We start from the raw sequence: 17,648 nt of genomic DNA, 5'->3' as shown, positions 1-17,648 counted from the left end.
TATGTACATAAAATTGTAGTAAATATCAGTAAAATATGTAATTAACACATTGGAGAGGGCCATATTTGAATGTGCTACCCTCCAAAAATTGCAGGATTTTTAATGGTTTTTGAAATTTTTTTCAATGCTAGGTTAAGCCATGATTATAAGAACTTTTGGAATATTTAGAAATATCACACTTTCTTCTATACAAAAATGAGTTTTAGTTATCACAATAGTGCAGCAACTTTTAAATATAAATTTATGAATATAATAAGTTTTACAAACGAAAAGAAAAAAAAATCGAATGAAGCTATGGACGCCAGTTCAGTTAATATTTTGGAATCTGCCTAATATTGTGGACACATCTATTGGAACACACTAATACAGATTTTAACCTAATTGATTAATTTGCACCGGTATCCTTGTTAACGACCAGTAATTAGCTTTGCCACAGTTTGTTGTTTGACTACGGGGTTGCATCAAATTGCTGCAGGTTGTTAGCTGTACACAGGGAATGCCCACATTTTTGGGAAGCGGTATAAAACAGTATTACAGGACCCACTTCAGGAAGCGATATAAAACTGCGTTACATTTCAAACCAATTTGAAATTAGCTCATTATCTACATTTACTTGCTTGAAGTGCCAGAATCATCATGTTTACTTGTTGTGTTATTGTTATCCTCATACTCATTTTCAGAACTTATGTCTTCCATAAGAAGGTTTGGATTTGTTGTTGAAATTTAGTACACTTGAATTACACATGCTAACTATTCACAAGAAATACACAAACAAGGAACGTGGCCATGTGATCAATACCCTGAAAGAAGAGCTCTAGACTTATGTCCACAACTAGTATATTTTATGCTTATAGACGCATTCAACAGTATCCTAGTGAAGTCACAGGTCGCTGAAACGGCAGCTACTTTTTTTTTAGCTATAATGAAAACGTGCCCGTAGACTCTCCATGCTCAATCAGCAGCAATGAAATACTGCGCCCGTAGTTTCTACAAGCAGCGTCTCCAATGTGTTAAAACTGTCATGTTCAAAAAATATGTACAATGAAACCTCGTTAGTGCATTCCTCATTAACACGTTTTCCCGCTTAGCACGGCGTAAATTCAAAGTCCCAATTCTCATTGCATTAAATCTATATAAAAATACCTCATTTATCGCATCACAAATTTTTGCTATTACCGCTTTGTACAATCACATTTTTCCTAGCCCTGAAAATGTTATCTGTCATACCTTGTGAAACAAACATGATTTCCAACTCTGGTAAAATCCGTCGCCACAGTTGCGTGATTACGAAAGAAGTGAGCCTACTTGAGCTTGTACTTCGCATTCCGTTCATAAGTTAGAAATTTATTTTGTGTTGAGTGGTATAGTGAAGTTTTGTCACGTGATACGGTAGCCTATATCAGGATTAGGAACATAATGTTAAACTGACTATTGTGGTGCATATTTGTCTTGTGATAGCCTAGTTATAGATATGGAAAAAGTTGTGAAATTCCTTGCTAATGAAGATAAAATTAAAATCTTTCAGAAAGTGGACTGGCATCCGCATCTTTAAGCACACAGAGGTCGCGAATGTTGAACTCGTACCTTAAGAGTTTCAACTTGATCATTCGACTTGGTCAAAGTTTTAAAAATGGTGGTCAAAGTCATTCCTCTTGATTCCTCCCGGTCACACACGGTCAAGTGTTAACCTACAATTCATTGTCTAAGAGTGTGACCAGAAAATAATGTTTAATAACCCACTGCTACGAAGTAAAAGGCTTCTAATAACATTTGTTTTAGAAAAAGTGTGATCTGCAATAATACTTGGATATTTTTATTGGCCCCCACGTGCATATGTTTTCATATTTGTTGTTTGGTGTTTTTCACACCTTTTAATACTTCCCTCTCATCTTTAGAAATGGCAGTTATAGTTTTCATTGTACCCGCAGATACACAACATAAAATGCTGTCACGTCGGAAAAAATCGTATGTAGTGTTTCCATATCCCTGTGGGATAGCTTTTATTTGTATATTCAGTAGTACGTTTTCTCGCTTTACACATTCAGTTTTGTTGTCCTCTGCAGAAACGTCTTAACGAAGTTTTACTGTAATTAAATATGTAAGTCATAAAATACGTGATAGTATTAATGCACTAAATTTACAAAAATGTTTGTATACAGTAATTCTTTTATTACGATATAGTTATGATTTGAGTGCCAGACCTGTAGCTCAGATCCTTTCCAACAGAACAAGGATGGCTGGGGCCACCATATCTCAATTGGTAGAGCAACCGACGCGAAATTGGGAGGTTGTGGGTTTGGATCCCACTGGTGTCCGGTTGGCCATTTTTGTTCTGTACTTAACATCTCTTCAACACGTACTGTATGTACGTAACACGACCTAATACGTTGAAAGTCTGTTTCTATTACAATGCGGTCATGAAAATTCAATATTCATTCACAATAAAATTGGTTGAAATACCTCCATATTTTATGAATTTCATTGTTTTTACTTTAGATAATTTATATAGTCTACTATTTTCTAATTTTGACAATATTAGATAATCAAATTAGAGGCATAATTAAAATACTTCAAATGTTTAAAAATAATGTTATGCACTGTAAATTGCGGAGTTTATTACACATGTATTGTTGTAGCTAATTTCCTGTTGCCCCCATGCCCTGAAAATGAAACAAATAAATGTTACTAAATGAAGTTAATACAGAATATGTTTTTAAACCCCTATTAAGAAACACAAATAGTACGGCAACGATTTTTATTGTGATGCCCAGTGTGTCCCCGAGTACTTCTCCATGTTTTCTATTGCGATTTTTTGGCACTTATCACATCAATTTCTCTTGTAGGCTGAGAAGGACAGTTCAACATTGCAGGAAGTCACCAGAGAATATTTTAAAAGATAAAACTAGCTGGGTGAAATATCTTCTGGAAGCTAATGGTCATGCAGACAGAGAGCTTGAATAACATAGATTTCATTTCAAGACTGCAAGGAGTTTGTTAGAAACTCTGATTTTATGATAGGCACCTAGCCATCCCAGATTCTGAGAAAGGATTACTGCTGATGTATGCAGTTCAGGCTCCTCAGATCTACTGTATTTCACAAAAGGTTAGAAAGGACTTTTAAAGCAGACATTAGCAATTGAAATATATTCTATATGAGATGAAATTTGCCAATTATTTTACTATTGTTGAAAAATAAACGAGCTGACACAATTTTAAAATTTTTTTTAAATTACCTCGACACATACAAAAATGTCACATTCTTCACATAATGTGTAAAAAATATGTAATATTACGAAGAACAAGGTATAACGATATCATAACCACAATTTGCTGACGTATTTCATTTTCACTTGTCCACAAGTACAGGAATGGAATACGGTATGTAATTATATAATTATGAATCTGGGTCCTACTAATGAGGTAGAAGTACAACTGGACACACTGAATGAGAAAATGGTGAAAAAATGGTATGAAATTCAGATGATGATAGTGATGATAGTGATAAGAGGTACACAGTAGGGAAAGGAATAATAAATAATAAATACTTCGAAATTGTGGACATTTTCAAATGCCTTGGAAGCAAACTAATGCAAAACATAGGCTGGATAGAGATCACCAGAAGAAAGCAACAATTAAACGCATTCTAGCAGAATGTATGGAATCTAGTTAGGAAGAAGGAAGTACGAAGAAAGTGTAACGAAGTGATGTACAATATGAATTATAGACCAACATATGCAGCAGAGACCTGGGGAGTGACAAGAAGAGAGGAGAGCAAATCTCAAGCCAGCGGAATGAAATTCCTCGAAGTGTGATAGGAAGAGACAAGGAAAGACAGAGTGAGAAATTAAGATGCCAGGAACAAATGTACAGCATAAAAGTTAAATGACAGAAATGAGAATAGATTAAGTTGGTTTGGACATTGAAAGAGAATGGAGGAGGAAGGGATATTAAAACGGATGATGGAAGCTAAGCTTGAGGAAAAGAGAGCAGGAGAGCCCAGAGCAAGATGGATAGCCTTGATCAAGACCATTATAAAAAGAAGGAATATGGAATGGAACAGAATTACAGAAGAAGAGTGGTGGAAGGAAAAAGGCAGAGAAGTCCGATAAATATCCCAACCTGGCTGGAACTGGCTAAGGGAAAATGATTATTACTGTAACTACAACAACAAACCTGACTCTGTCCTGTATAAAATTTTCTTTGATCTGTTAAATTAGGTCGGGCCGGCTCCGCGGTGTAGGGGTAACGTAACTACCTCATACGCAGAGGCCCCAGGTTCGATTCCCGGCCAGAATCTGAGAGCTGGTTCGAGGTTCACTCAGCCTACGGGATTACAATTGAAGAGCTATCTGACTGTGAGACAGCAGCCCTGGTCTAGAAAACCAAGAATAACGGCCGAGAGGATTTGTCGTACTGACCACACGACACCTCATAATCTGCAGGCCTTTGGGCTGGACAGCGGTCACTCGGTAGGCCAAGGCCTTTCGAGGCTGATGCGCAATGCTTTCTATTAATAGAAAATATAGTGTGCACCACACTTACAGAAATTACAATTGCAACATTCATATTCAAATTCAGCCCTTTCCACACTTATATTACAATTTTATTTTAATTTCAACATCAAATTCAATTACTTCCATCAAGTAAACGAAAGGAAACAAACCTGCATGTAGCTACATAACCAGGCAGCTGCACATACTGGTAAACAGCACATTCGAGATCTCATAGCATCAAGGATGCGTTTCACGTCTGTGGGTGATAGAGCTCCATGCTCCCAAGCCAGCAGCACTTCTTTGATGGCAGCTGGGATGTGAAGACACACTTCATGCCATTTCACCTGGCTAAAATAATATTGTATCACTCAGATTATATATTAAAAATATGCATACTACCAAATACTTTAATATGATAATACCGGACAGCTTGCTGTTTTCAGCGAGAAAGCTGATAGTGCTGCTACCTACATGGCTTGGTGTGACCAACTCTTCAAAAACATATTGCCATCTGCATGATTCTTGGCGCACTGCCGTGTTGTTTATAATGTATCAGTGTTTGTCACTAAATAATCTTACATTGCACTTATATTCCAAGAAAAGTGTTATGCGCTGAACAAATTACCCAGCAAGATAATGGGCGTGGGAAATGATAAGGACCGCAAGTATTACAAAAAGTAATGACCTTCCATCTGTGTTGAGGTTACATTCTATGCCCCTTATATTAAGAAATTCAATCAAATACCCTACTGAAATGTTAATACGACGTAAAACCAATAATATTAACAAATATGCAACTCTAGTATACTCAAGCTTGAGGGTCCATATTGTTAAACAGTGCCATAAATTTCACAATCGAAAACGTGCGGGTCTGTAGCGTAAATGGTTATCGTGGTAGTCTTGAAATTGAAAATTCAAAGCCATGAGTTTCGAATCCAGTCACCTTTTCTTTTACTGTAAGAAAATAATACTAATTTTTTTTTACGTCCCACTAAGTACTTTCACGGTTTTCGGAGACGCCGAGGTGCCGGAATATAATCCCGCAGGAATTCTTTTACATGCCAGTAAATCTACCTACACGAGGCTGGCGTATTTGAGCACCTTAAAATACCACCGGACTGAGCCAGGATCGAACCTGCCAAATTGGATCAGAAGGCCATCGCATCAACCGTCTGAGCCACTCAGCCCGGCGTAAGAAAATTATTTCAGTGCATTATTGGCATAGGCTTGAGCACCAGTCCAATTAATTTAAAACGTATGGTAATTCTTCATGCATTAATTTGTGAAAGAGACTTTAGGAAATTCTGGACCCTTCATCCTTGTCATGAATATCGTAGTTCACTCACGTAACCCCAATATGTGTTATATATTATGTATTTTTGTCTTCAGAGGTAAAACAGAAAATTCAAAGAACGGCAAAAGCGAGATGTCAGCGTGAGGTTGAGTTGCTCTGTAGAGTTCGGAAAGATTGGCCGTACCGAAGAAGAAGAAGAAGAAGAAGAAGAAGAAGAAGAAGAAGAAGAAGAAGAAGAAGAAAAGAAAGAAGTCAAAATAATGGACCAAACTACTGTTTCTAAATTACAGCAATTCTCTTTCCCAAAATCTTAATAAATCATGGATGTTGTTAGGTTATCTGTCCCCGTTGGCTCTTTGGCTGATTGGTTAGCTCTTCGTGCCATTTATGATACCATCATTCTTTGGAGTGTTGGACTTCTTCCATTTCCCTTCTAAAACCAAACCCCTTGGCACTACAGCCCTTGAAGGGCCTTGGCCTACCAAGCGACCGTTGCTCAGCCTGAAGGCCTGCAGATTACGAGGTGTCGTGTGGTCAGCACGACGAATCCTCTCGGCCGTTATTCTTGGCTTTCTAGACCGGGGCCGCTATCTCACCGTCAGATAGCTCCTCAGTTCTAATCATGTAGGCTGAGTGGACTTTGAACCAGCCCTCAGGTCCAGGCAAAAATCCCTGACCTGGCCGGAAATCGAACCCGGGGCCTCCGGGTAAGAGGCAGGCACGCTACCTCTACACCACGGGGCCAGCCCATTTCCCTTCTGATTAGTGTTAATAGAGGATGGCTGGCCAGTTGTACTTCCTTTTAAAATAATCACCACCACGGAATGGTCAGCGTACTGACCTTCGGTTCTGAGGGCCCTGGTACGATTCCCGGCTAAGTCCGAGATTTTAATCGCGTCAGTTAATTCCTGTAGATCGAGGGCTACGGGTTTGTGTTCGTATTCATACGCATCTTCAAGTATATACAACACATCATGCAAAAAACAACCACAAAAACACTAGTGAGTACGGTATATAACCCTCCACATATGATTGCTGTTATGAAAGGCATCCGGCCGGAAAACTAGGCTAAGTCCATACAACATCCTGCGCTAGGTAATTGAGAAAAGGTTAGAAAGAAGAGGAGAGTGTAGTTATTAAGTATTTCCCCAGAGGCTGGGTGGATCCTCAAACAGATTCTGCTTTATAATTTTTAAGACATAGCGAAAGGCACGGCTAACATAATGCTCGTTTGGAGGTTTATGAAGGAGGAATTTCATATTTTAAAATTTCATTCTTAATTATTGTGATTACTCAATTATTTTAACTAAAATATTTCCAATGAGTGTGGTGCATTCCGCTCAGCTGTAGCATAGACAAGTATGCAGTTCACACCAACACGCTAGATGTCACCACCATCGCTGTTCGCACTCCACTCAATGCTGTTGAGATACAGCTGTCCGGTATTGGTGTATTAAAGTATTTGATACTACCTATTACTAATTAAAAAGACAATTTGGTAACTCTCATTCCACAGCTAAATTTATAAGCAGCAGCTTAATGAATGAAAAATTGAATGGTCTTTATAAACTATACATTTTGGCAAAGGCACAGAGGCAGGACAACCCACTTGACAACAATAGGCCTTGATGTAGTCAATACTTCAAGTAATTTTTATGTTTATTTAGTTTTGAGCCATGGTTGTGGATATCGATAGATTCCAATGAAGGCACACCAAAGCCACGCATAACTCATGTCTGACTAGGGATGGACTTGTCTGCTTTTGAACACCACCACTTGAGTCTGACCCCACGTTAGAGGCAGCTGCAAAAGGCACCTGTACTCCATGCTAGGAGCAGCCTCATCACCTGCTGGCAGGAGCTCTAAAATGCTTTTGGGAATGGCAATCCCATCATAATAACAGCCTAAAATGAAAATGGCACTTTTAATCAGCCTCAAAAAAGGTTAGAGCTTTGCCTGAAAGCGACACACAGTTCTTATGCTGGGGGAACTGTGAGAAGTGGGCAACCAGTAGAGAGCATCATGGAGTAGAATATAGAGAAATACAATATAACTACAATGGGATTGAGGTTAAGTGGGGAGGAAAAGGAAATAGGAATTTGAGGAAGGGATAGACACACTACTAGAGTGAAAGGCATAAGGCAAAGAATGGAGTGCACATGATAACCAAGAAGATCTTGAGTACCTGGATAAGATGGATTACATAAGCGATAGAATAATACAGATACACTTAATGATGGAGAATGGAGTAAAGGATTTCATCTACGTATATGCACCCATGACTGGATGATGGACAAATTCCTGGAAACACTGAAGAGAGAAATAAAGAATTTGGAATAAACTACCATACGAGACTTCAATGCAATGGTAGGATGCAGCAGAAAAGCAATGGAAAAACCAATACAGTATAACGTTTTGAATATGGAAAGAGGAATGAAGAGGGAGAGAAGTGTGGGCAAAACATAACTCAGGAAGAATAATAATAGAAGATTACAAGATACAGATGGCAAATCTGAAGGACAAAGATCCCATGGTGTTTTGGTACCCTTCCCTCCCCCATCCTCATAACATGTCCAAACCATTTCAATTTATTCTTCTCCATCCTATCACTCAGTTTTTCTACCCCTATCTCTTTTCTGGCCTCAACATTTCTTACTCTGTCTCTCCTTGTCCTCCCTACCATACTCCTCAAGAACTTGCTCTCACTGGCTGTCAAAGTCCAAGTTTCTGATGCGTACATTAATATAGAGGTATGGAGTACATCTTGTACATTACCTCTTTACATTTCATAGGAAATTCTCTGTTCCACACCAGGTTCATTACATTCTCGTAGAACTTATTTCCCACTTGTACCCTTCTGCTGATCTCCTTATCTAACCTTGCATTATTTCACTTCCCAAATATTTGAAGTATTCAACAATCTCAAGGTTTTGTCCCCTTAAACTAATGATTCCTCCTCTTGTCATCAGCACTGTTTTGTTCTTCTCCACACGGATTTTCATACCATATCTCTCAAAATTGTCATTTAAAGCCTCTAGTTGGATGTGCACTTCTGTATTGTTGATTCCCCAGATCACCATGTCATCTGCAAAAAATATTATTTTCATATCCCATCCATATATTGCCTTTGTTTCCTTTAGAATTTCATCCATAACCATTATAAACCTAAGTGGAGACAATACACTTCCTTGTTTTAACACTAGAACAGTGGAACGGATCAAAATGACACCCACCTTAATTTTTTCTTTAATTATGTTTGCACTCTCATATCGTTTCTCTTCAAATACCTTGACTTTTTATAGTTTTTTGTTCTGTTTACGGTGATGTGTTGCACACAGCAAAATATTTATATTTTCATAGATTTTTGATATGGCATGTCCTGGACACCAGAAGGGGTCATTTTGACACTTTTACAATTCCTTATTACAACGCAGGAATTTGCATTGCCAGACAACAGTGTGTACCCGGCCTGATTAACCTTTTCACTGCCGAGTTTTGATGAACAGGCGAGCCCTCTGGGCCGGTTTTTTCTTTTAAGGTAGAAATACTTTCACGGATACATGTTTACCGATACAATTAATGGAATGCCTATCGTCCCCTTAGCCCCGCAGCGCAACACGGGGTCGGGGATGAAATGAGATTCTATTTTACACCATATTTTTACGCCTGGATGCCCTTTCCAATGCAAATCTCCGTTGAGAAGATAATGAGTATGAAATGAATGATGGTGAATGAAACTGGGTAAGGAAGTGGAAGGAATCAGCTGTGGTTTATGAATAGGAACTGTCCCGGCATTTGCTTGGGAGTGAAAAAAAAAAAAAAACACACATTCTCAGGACAGCTGACGGTGGGGTTCAAACCCACTCGCCTGCCGAGTGCAGAGCTTGGCTCCATAGCCGTAGCATGTCAATAATCGCGGCTACTCCGCTTGGTGATACTATTACTGAAATATAATATAAAATTGTTGATCCAAGAACTGGTATTAGCAAAATCATTTACATTTGGGGGAAAATAATGTATCTGAGGAAGGGGTGACAATTCCTCATGAGATTCATCATTCTACTTTGTCTCACACTTTCTTGTAGTTCAATATCACCACTTAGATATTCTCAATCTTATCAAAATATAGCACTCCAGAATCACTATTTAGAGTAAACATTCAATTTCTTCATCAACAAGAGATGAATGTATACTTCAAGACATGGCTACATGTAAGTGGGAAAGATGTTCCACTCCAACGAAGCTGAAATAACACCACATTGCTTTTAATACACACAAAATGGAGTGGTATATCTGCCGTACAGAACTTCCTTGAGCATTTCCACAGAATCTGAAAGCATGACACTATATCGCGTACATTTGTAAGATCGGTGAAGTTAACACTGCACCAAAATGTATATATACGGGTTTGGCAGACAAGGCACAGCGTTCAATAACGTATATATACGGGTCTGGTAGTGAATGAGTTAACAGTAATATTACTAATGCAAGTATGAAGAATGAGATTTCCACCTAATCAATACTTTATTACAAAATGTTTGAAGTTATCTACATTGAAACAGTACCGGTTTCGACCTGTAAAAAGGTCATCATCAGCTGTTGGTGAACCTGCTTAATAGCTATAGTACGTAAAACATTACTAAAGCTAATTTAACAGGAATGCCTTATTCTAATATAACATTTTGTAATAAAGTATTGATTAGGTGGAAATCTCATTCTTCATACTTGCATTCTTAATTCATCAATACGGACAATGAAGCTGATAGATTATAGTAATATTACTATTCGATTATTAGTATTGTTTAGCTCTTACTGTCAGAAGAGTGTTCCAGTTAGTGGGATTATTGTATTCATCTCATCATTTACAAAATTGTGTTCTTACAAACAGACAGACAGGCAGGCAGGCAGGCAGGCAGGCAGACATATGTTACGATTTACTTCCTAACGAAGAGGTGTCTCATATGATAGAAAATTCAGACGTTGAATCTGAAAGTGAACTATCCAATTCAGATGACAATTTTCCGCTAGAGAGAAGTGAGACTAGTGAGGGCGAATTTCATAATGAGACAGAGGATGAATTATCAACAGGAGAAGTCTAAAGTGCTAATTTGCCTCCGACCTCGCCTCAAATGTCTCAATCTCCGGTGTTTCATCAGTGAAGAGGGTCGCTCGAAACTGAACCGAGTGGGAGGTCTTGGATTTGAAGTCTTCATCTGGAGACTAGGCTGTAGTAAACATCCTAAGAGAGCGGCAAGGTCCCTCAACATATGCTTACGACCAAGTTCACAACTCTCTCATTAGTGACTTTCTTCTCTTCTTTGATAAATTGATGCTTCATCTAATAATAAAACGACACACAGAATCAATCGTTCATAAACAGACTGGACCGTGTCACTCGAGGAGTTGGAAGCTATGATTGCCATCATGTATACCCGGCATGTTCTGTGTTCGAAAGGTGTGTCTGCGAGTGATCTATGGTTGCCTTTCCATGGATAGCAATTGGTGAAGGACACAATGTCAAGGGATAGATTTCAAATGCTTCTCAGATTCATCCATTTCGATGAGAAATAATCCCAAGCCGAGCATCTGCCAGCTAACAGGTTCGCTCTTGTCTCTGAAATCTGGGAAAAAATGTGTGGAAAATTGCCTTCACTGTTACCACCTACCGTATAATCTTGAGTACCACCCGCACTGTTTTTTTTTTTTTGTTTCTAAAATATCGCTTCCAAAATTGGGTGCGGGTCTTATTTAAAATTTTGGGAAATTTATCTTTCCAAATGCGTGTAAATCGGGCATCACCGCCGGCGCGGCTTGGCAACAATACTCTCTCCGCTCTCAGTATACGCTACTTTCGCGCTTGGTGTCAGTCTCACGCACGTTCTCGGAGTATTAACATGAATTCCACAAAGTGTTTGCGATCTTTACTGCGGGTGAGAAACTAAAAGTAGTACGGGAAGCCAAAATTATTGGAAATCCTGCCACCGGTAGCAAATACAATATTGACAAGTCGTGTATTCGCGAATGGAGAAAGAAGAAAAATGTACTATTAACATGTAGTGGTGATTGTAGAGCTTTTCGTGGACTGAGTGTACAGTTTCCAGATACTGAAAAAAAAAAAAAAAAAAAAAAAAAAAAAAAAAAAAAAAAAAAAAAAAAAAAAAAAAAAAAAACTTTATAAATATGTGACAGAAAGGCAGGAATTGAGATATGGTGTGTCAACCGAAATGTGTCAGCTAAAGGCACTGGAGATCGCAAAGAAACTTTTAACGGAAGCGTTTAAGGCAAGCCGAGGATGGGTTTGTAATTTTTATAAAAGAAATGGGTTGAGCGTACGAAGGTGTACCTCAATTTCACAGCGTCTTCCTGGTGCCTACAATGAGAAGTTATTGTCTTTTCAGCGTCACATAATTCAGTTGCGGAAGGAAAATGCATATTTGCTTTCCAAATTGGCAATGCAGATCACACGCCAGTCTACTCTGAAATGCCAGTGGAGAGGACTGTGAATGTTAAGGGTGAGAAAAGTGTTACCATTAGAACAGGTGTCCGACTCGTTGGATGAATGGTCAGCGTACTGGCCTTCGGTTCAGAGGGTCCTGGGTTCGATTCCCGGCCGGGTCGGGGATTTTAACCTTCATTGGTTAATTCCATTGGCCCGGGGGCTGGGTGTTTGTGCTGTCCCCAACATCCCTGCAACTCACACACCACACTTAACACTATCCTCCACCACAATAACACGCAGTTACCTACACATGACAGATGCCGCCAACCCTCGCCGGAGGGTCTGCCTTACAAGGGCTGCACTCGGCTAGAAATAGCCACACGAAATTATTATTATTATTATTATTAGAACAGGTGGTAATGAAAAACAACGGTGTATGCTAATGTTGTGTACTCTCGCTGATGGAACCAAATTGCCGCTGTACATTGTTCTTAAGCGAAAGATGCTTCCTAAAAATCTACCCGCTGGTGTTATCGTCAGATCTCAGAACTCCGGCTGGATGGACAGTTCACTTGTGGAAGACAGGGTAAAGTGTGTCTGACAACGTCGCCCTGGTACATTATTGGGACAAAAGAGCTTGCTTGTTCTCGACAGTTACCGCGGCCACACAACAGATGCTGTGAAGAAGCAGACATTCCGGGCGGAATGACGTCTATGCTACAGCCGCTGGATGCCTGCGTGAACTGTCCATTTAAAGCAGCCTTGAAACAGCTCTATACAGAATGGATGGCGGCCGATAATTACACACTGACGCCAACTGGTCGCATTCAGCACCCGGAATTTCAGCTGCTGTGTTCGTGGATTTTGAAGGCATGGAATCGTATCCCTGGAGACCTCATACAGAAGAGCTTCAGGAAATGTAGCATTTCTAATGCTATGGATGGCAGCGACGACAACATTTTGTGGGAAGGTGCTGGTGATGAAAGTTCCGAAGTTGGTACTGATGATGATGATGATGATGATGATGATGATGAATGAACTCATCGGATATCATTCTGGAAATGTTTGTTTACTTTTATTTGTATTTTCTAATCATTTGATGTGTGTTAGTAAAGATTGTAGGCCTAAATAATTTTGATTTCACTTTTTAAAAAAAATAGTTCTTTCAAAATATGGGTGCGGGTCTTATTCGGTGGCGGGTGGTATTCAAGATTATACGGTAAGTGAAATTATAACAGCCCATGAAAAGTTACTTCCCAGCAAAACCAGGTGCAGATTTATTACCTAGTTCATGGCAAACAAGCCCGACAAGTACGGACTCAAGTGCTAGTTTGTTGTAGGTGTGGCCACAAAATACGTCAGCAGTGCCTTTCCATACCTTTGTAAGGTCGACTCTCGTCCAGATAAGCAGTCAATGGGAGAATACATCGTACTACGCCTAATGGAGCCATTTCTTAACCGAGGGAGAAACATGATAGACAGCTTCTTCACATCCCTCCAACTTGCTAAGAAACTCTGCAGGACAAAAACATCATTGGCAGGAACAATCAACCCCAAACGTCATGAAATCTCCATTAAGGTGAAGAAGTCTATTATACTCTACAATCATCTTGCGACAGATTGGGATCACACAGTGCACCTTGATAGTGTACCAAGGGAAGAAGGACAATAACATCTTTCTTCTTAGCACACGGCATGCTCAAGTAACAATGAGCACAGAACAGAAGAAGCCGCCAGAAACTGTAACTTTCTACAAAAACACGAATCACAGGGTAGATGTGCTGACTAAATATCTCTTAAAAATACCATCAAGGGTGCATGCAGAAGATGGCCTACGCATCTCTTTTAGAATATCCTAGACCTAACGGCTATCAATGCTTGGGTCATTTACAAGGAAGTAACGAACAGGAAAATAAAACGGAAGAAGTTCACCCTTCACCTGGCAAGTGAACAATCAAGCCGGAATGAGCAACGAAGACGACAACGACAACAACAACAACAACAACAACAACAACAAGAGGAGGTTGTAGAACCAGGTCCATGTAAAAAGCAGAAGTGTCAAGTTGGTCTGTGTAAAGGCAACAAGTCTAGTGATGCCCGTATCAAGTGCTTCAAAGCAGTATGAGGAAAATGTGTTTGAAAAGTAGAATTTGTGTGTGCAAAATTTGATTAGGTTATTTTTAATTTTCTTTAAGTATTTCTGAAAATGTATAATTGTTGAAATATTGAAGACTGCCTATCTGAAGGTGTTCAACTGCTGAATTTTCTGAAAACTCCTTAGAAGAACAGAAACATGATGCAGCTGTTTGTGATTCATGTGCCCATCAGTAATATAAAAGGTCAAGACACTAAAGTAAGGTCTTTGTGTGAAAAATAAATTTGTAGAAACACGGTAGAAGAAAATATCTCTCTTAGTGAGTTCTAATTTGAATATTTCAAAGTATTTCTTACGACGGGTCAAAATGACCCATTCACCTTCTTTAACCTCTTTCTGCCCCACGGGTATCGCCGTAACAATTACAAAAAGTGGATTCAAATGAATAATGAAAGAGATGTCCATAAAAACCAAATATCCTTAAAAATATTCATGCTGACTCACGTGAGTTGTATTTCATGCCTTTCATGCTTCCTGTAATTTATTAGTTCTCTTTATGTTTTTTTTGTTCTGCCTTAACCCAAAGATAATTTTAATAAACTACTCTTTACACTAATGTGTTTCTGTCTTCGGTATTCCTTTCTTAATCGTACTTTATTTTAAGAGAGGCCCAGATCCAGTTCCCGACCAGTAAATAGTCGGTTTTGACCAATCTTACGGCAAATTTCTGGGTGTGCTAATGTGTCGGTTTGTGTAGTGGGTGGTGGAAATGGTATGCAGAGTGTGGTAGGTCAAAATATTTCACCAGAAGGTTCAATTTTGGTGAAGCAGAATTGGATTCGTACAAACCCAGACTAATTGAATGAAATAAGTTTCATTGTGATAGATCCACATTGAACTGTGATTACAATGGAGTTAAACTAATGAATTATTAAGGTCCACCTTTTCAATACAAAATATACAGAGTTTAAATTACACAAATGATTAGGGACTAGTTTCAACCTAATATCACGTCATCATCAGCCTAAAGCAACATTAAAACATAAATACCGAAGAAATAAAAAAATGTAAAGACACATAAGGTCTCGTAAATGTACATACCATGTGAGACATTGAGAAAAGAATTATAAAGACATGCAGCACTATGTTAAAAAATAATGCCATGACAGAGATTCATAAAAAGTCCAATTCACATTAAAAAGATGTTAAAGATAGGAATTCTAGAGTTGCTTGATAAGGAGATTAGTATAGCTGGCTCCTTTAAGATGCTGTTATCCAACTGAAGAACAACTGAGCCGAAGTCATGTCGTTTATTAATGATTAAAGTCCAGTGCGCCGTACAACATTAAAAAGTTGTTAGGGATGGAAATCTTTCAGTTGTACGTCAAGGAATTCAATATATGCTTGCTTCTCAAATGTGCTGTTGTACATTCAAAGAACAACTGGGACGAAGTTACGTCGTTTTTCACAAGATGTGAAGACAATGTTACTACAATTTCAAATGATCTCTGAATGAACAGCAGCATCGCTCGGAAGCCAGTCTTTTTCGATTTACTTGACCGGCAACTTGAGGATTACTTTTACAACTTTTTACTTCTATACAGCGCAATGGACTATTATGGACCTCTATTTTTCAACATAGTGTACTTTTGTGGTTGTTTAACATAGTGTAGCGCATCTCTGGATTCTTAGGCCTCCATGTGCAACAATCACCTTCCTTCAAGTTCCAAAAAACAGAAGAGCCTTTCTAGCATCCATGTGTTTTTATGTCTATGTTCCAAAAAACAGAAGAGCCTTTCTAGCATCCATGTGTTTTTATGTCTATGAATATCTTGAAAAACGACGTAACTTGGCCCCAGTTGTTCTTCGAATGTACAACAGCACATTTAAGGAGCAAGCATATGTTGAATTCCTTGACCTACAACTGAAAGATTTCCAGCCCTAACAACTTTTTAATGCTGCATGGCACACTGGACTTTAATTCATATAGATGTTGATTCCCACAGGGAATCTGAAATATTTGTCCCGAATGAGTAAATTAATAATACCAATATAAGTGGTCCGTTATTGGAAATTATAAATTTTCCAGCTGATTCCTAGTTGCCAGCGTTTCGCCCCCGTGTGCTAGGTTGGGCTCATCAGTTGGTACCTAGCACACCTACCATGACGCTGGCTAGTGCATACCGTGGAGGCCATTGCGTAGGCTACTTGAAGCCACCGGCAGTGCCAATGCACTATGAGAGACTTTGTCTCATTACCAAAAATTGATGCCTGCTTGGCCATCAAATCATATAGATGTTGATTCCCATAGGGAATCTGAAATATTTGTCCCGGATGAGTAAATTTATAATACCAATATAAATGGTCCGTTATTGGAAATTATAAATTTTCCAGCTAACTCATTCCTAGTTGCCAGCGCTTTGCCCCCGTGTGCTAGGTTGGGCGCATCACTTGGTAGCTAGCACACCTACCAAGACGCTGGCCAGTGCATGCCATGGAGGCCATTGCATAGGCTACTTGAAGCCACCGGCAGTGCCAATAACGAACCGTTTATATTGGTATTATAAATTTACTCATTCGGGACAAATATTTCATATTCCCTATGGGAATCAACATCTATATGATTTGACGGCCAAGCAGGCATCAATTTTTGGTAATGAGACAAAGTCTCTCATAGTGCATTGGCACTGCCGGTGGCTTCAAGTAGCCTACGCAATGGCCTCCACGGTATGCACTAGCCAGCGTCATGGTAGGTGTGCTAGGTACCAACTGATGAGCCCAACCTAGCACACGGGGGCGAAACGCTGGCAACTAGGAATGAGTTAGCTGGAAAATTTATAATTTCCAATAACGGACCATTTATACCGGACTTTAATCGTAAATATACGACGTGACTTCGGCTCAGTTGTTCTTCAATTGGATAACAGCATCTTAAAGGAGCCAGCAGATACTAATCTCCTTATCCAGCAACTCAAGGATTCTTATCTTTAACAACTTATTAATGTGCACTGGATTTTTTATGAATCTCTGTCATGGAGTTATTTTTTTAACATAGTGCTGCATGTCTCTATAATTCTTTTCTCAATATCTCACATGGTATGTACATTTACGAGACCTTATGTGTCTTTACACTGTTTGATTTCTTCGGTACTTATGTTTTGATTTTGCTTTAGGCTGATGACGTAATATTAGGTCAAAACTAGTCCCTAATCATTTATGCAATTTAAACTCTGTATATTTTGCATTGAGAAGGTGGACTTTAATAATACATTAATTTAACTCTATTGCAAACCCAGACTCCCTGTGTTTTACATCCGTACGTCGTCA

The 17,648-nt window shown here is 39.0% G+C and overlaps 1 protein-coding gene across 1 annotated transcript in view; it reads right to left on the bottom strand.

Moving 5' to 3' along the window:
* MED24 (mediator complex subunit 24) overlaps positions 1 to 17,648 on the bottom strand; it is a 359,234-nt gene that overhangs the window by 114,017 nt on the left and 227,569 nt on the right. The window contains exon 13 of the mRNA XM_067142734.2: positions 4,664 to 4,841. Within this exon, the coding sequence (XP_066998835.1) occupies positions 4,664 to 4,841 (178 nt within the window). The remainder of the gene's footprint in view (positions 1 to 4,663; positions 4,842 to 17,648) is intronic.

The sequence above is a fragment of the Anabrus simplex genome, chromosome 3 (genome assembly GCF_040414725.1).
Source record: "Anabrus simplex isolate iqAnaSimp1 chromosome 3, ASM4041472v1, whole genome shotgun sequence".
NCBI classification, from domain to species: Eukaryota; Metazoa; Arthropoda; class Insecta; order Orthoptera; family Tettigoniidae; genus Anabrus; species Anabrus simplex.
Note: the sequence above shows the minus strand (reverse complement) of the source record. Positions and strands in the feature narration are given on the sequence as shown.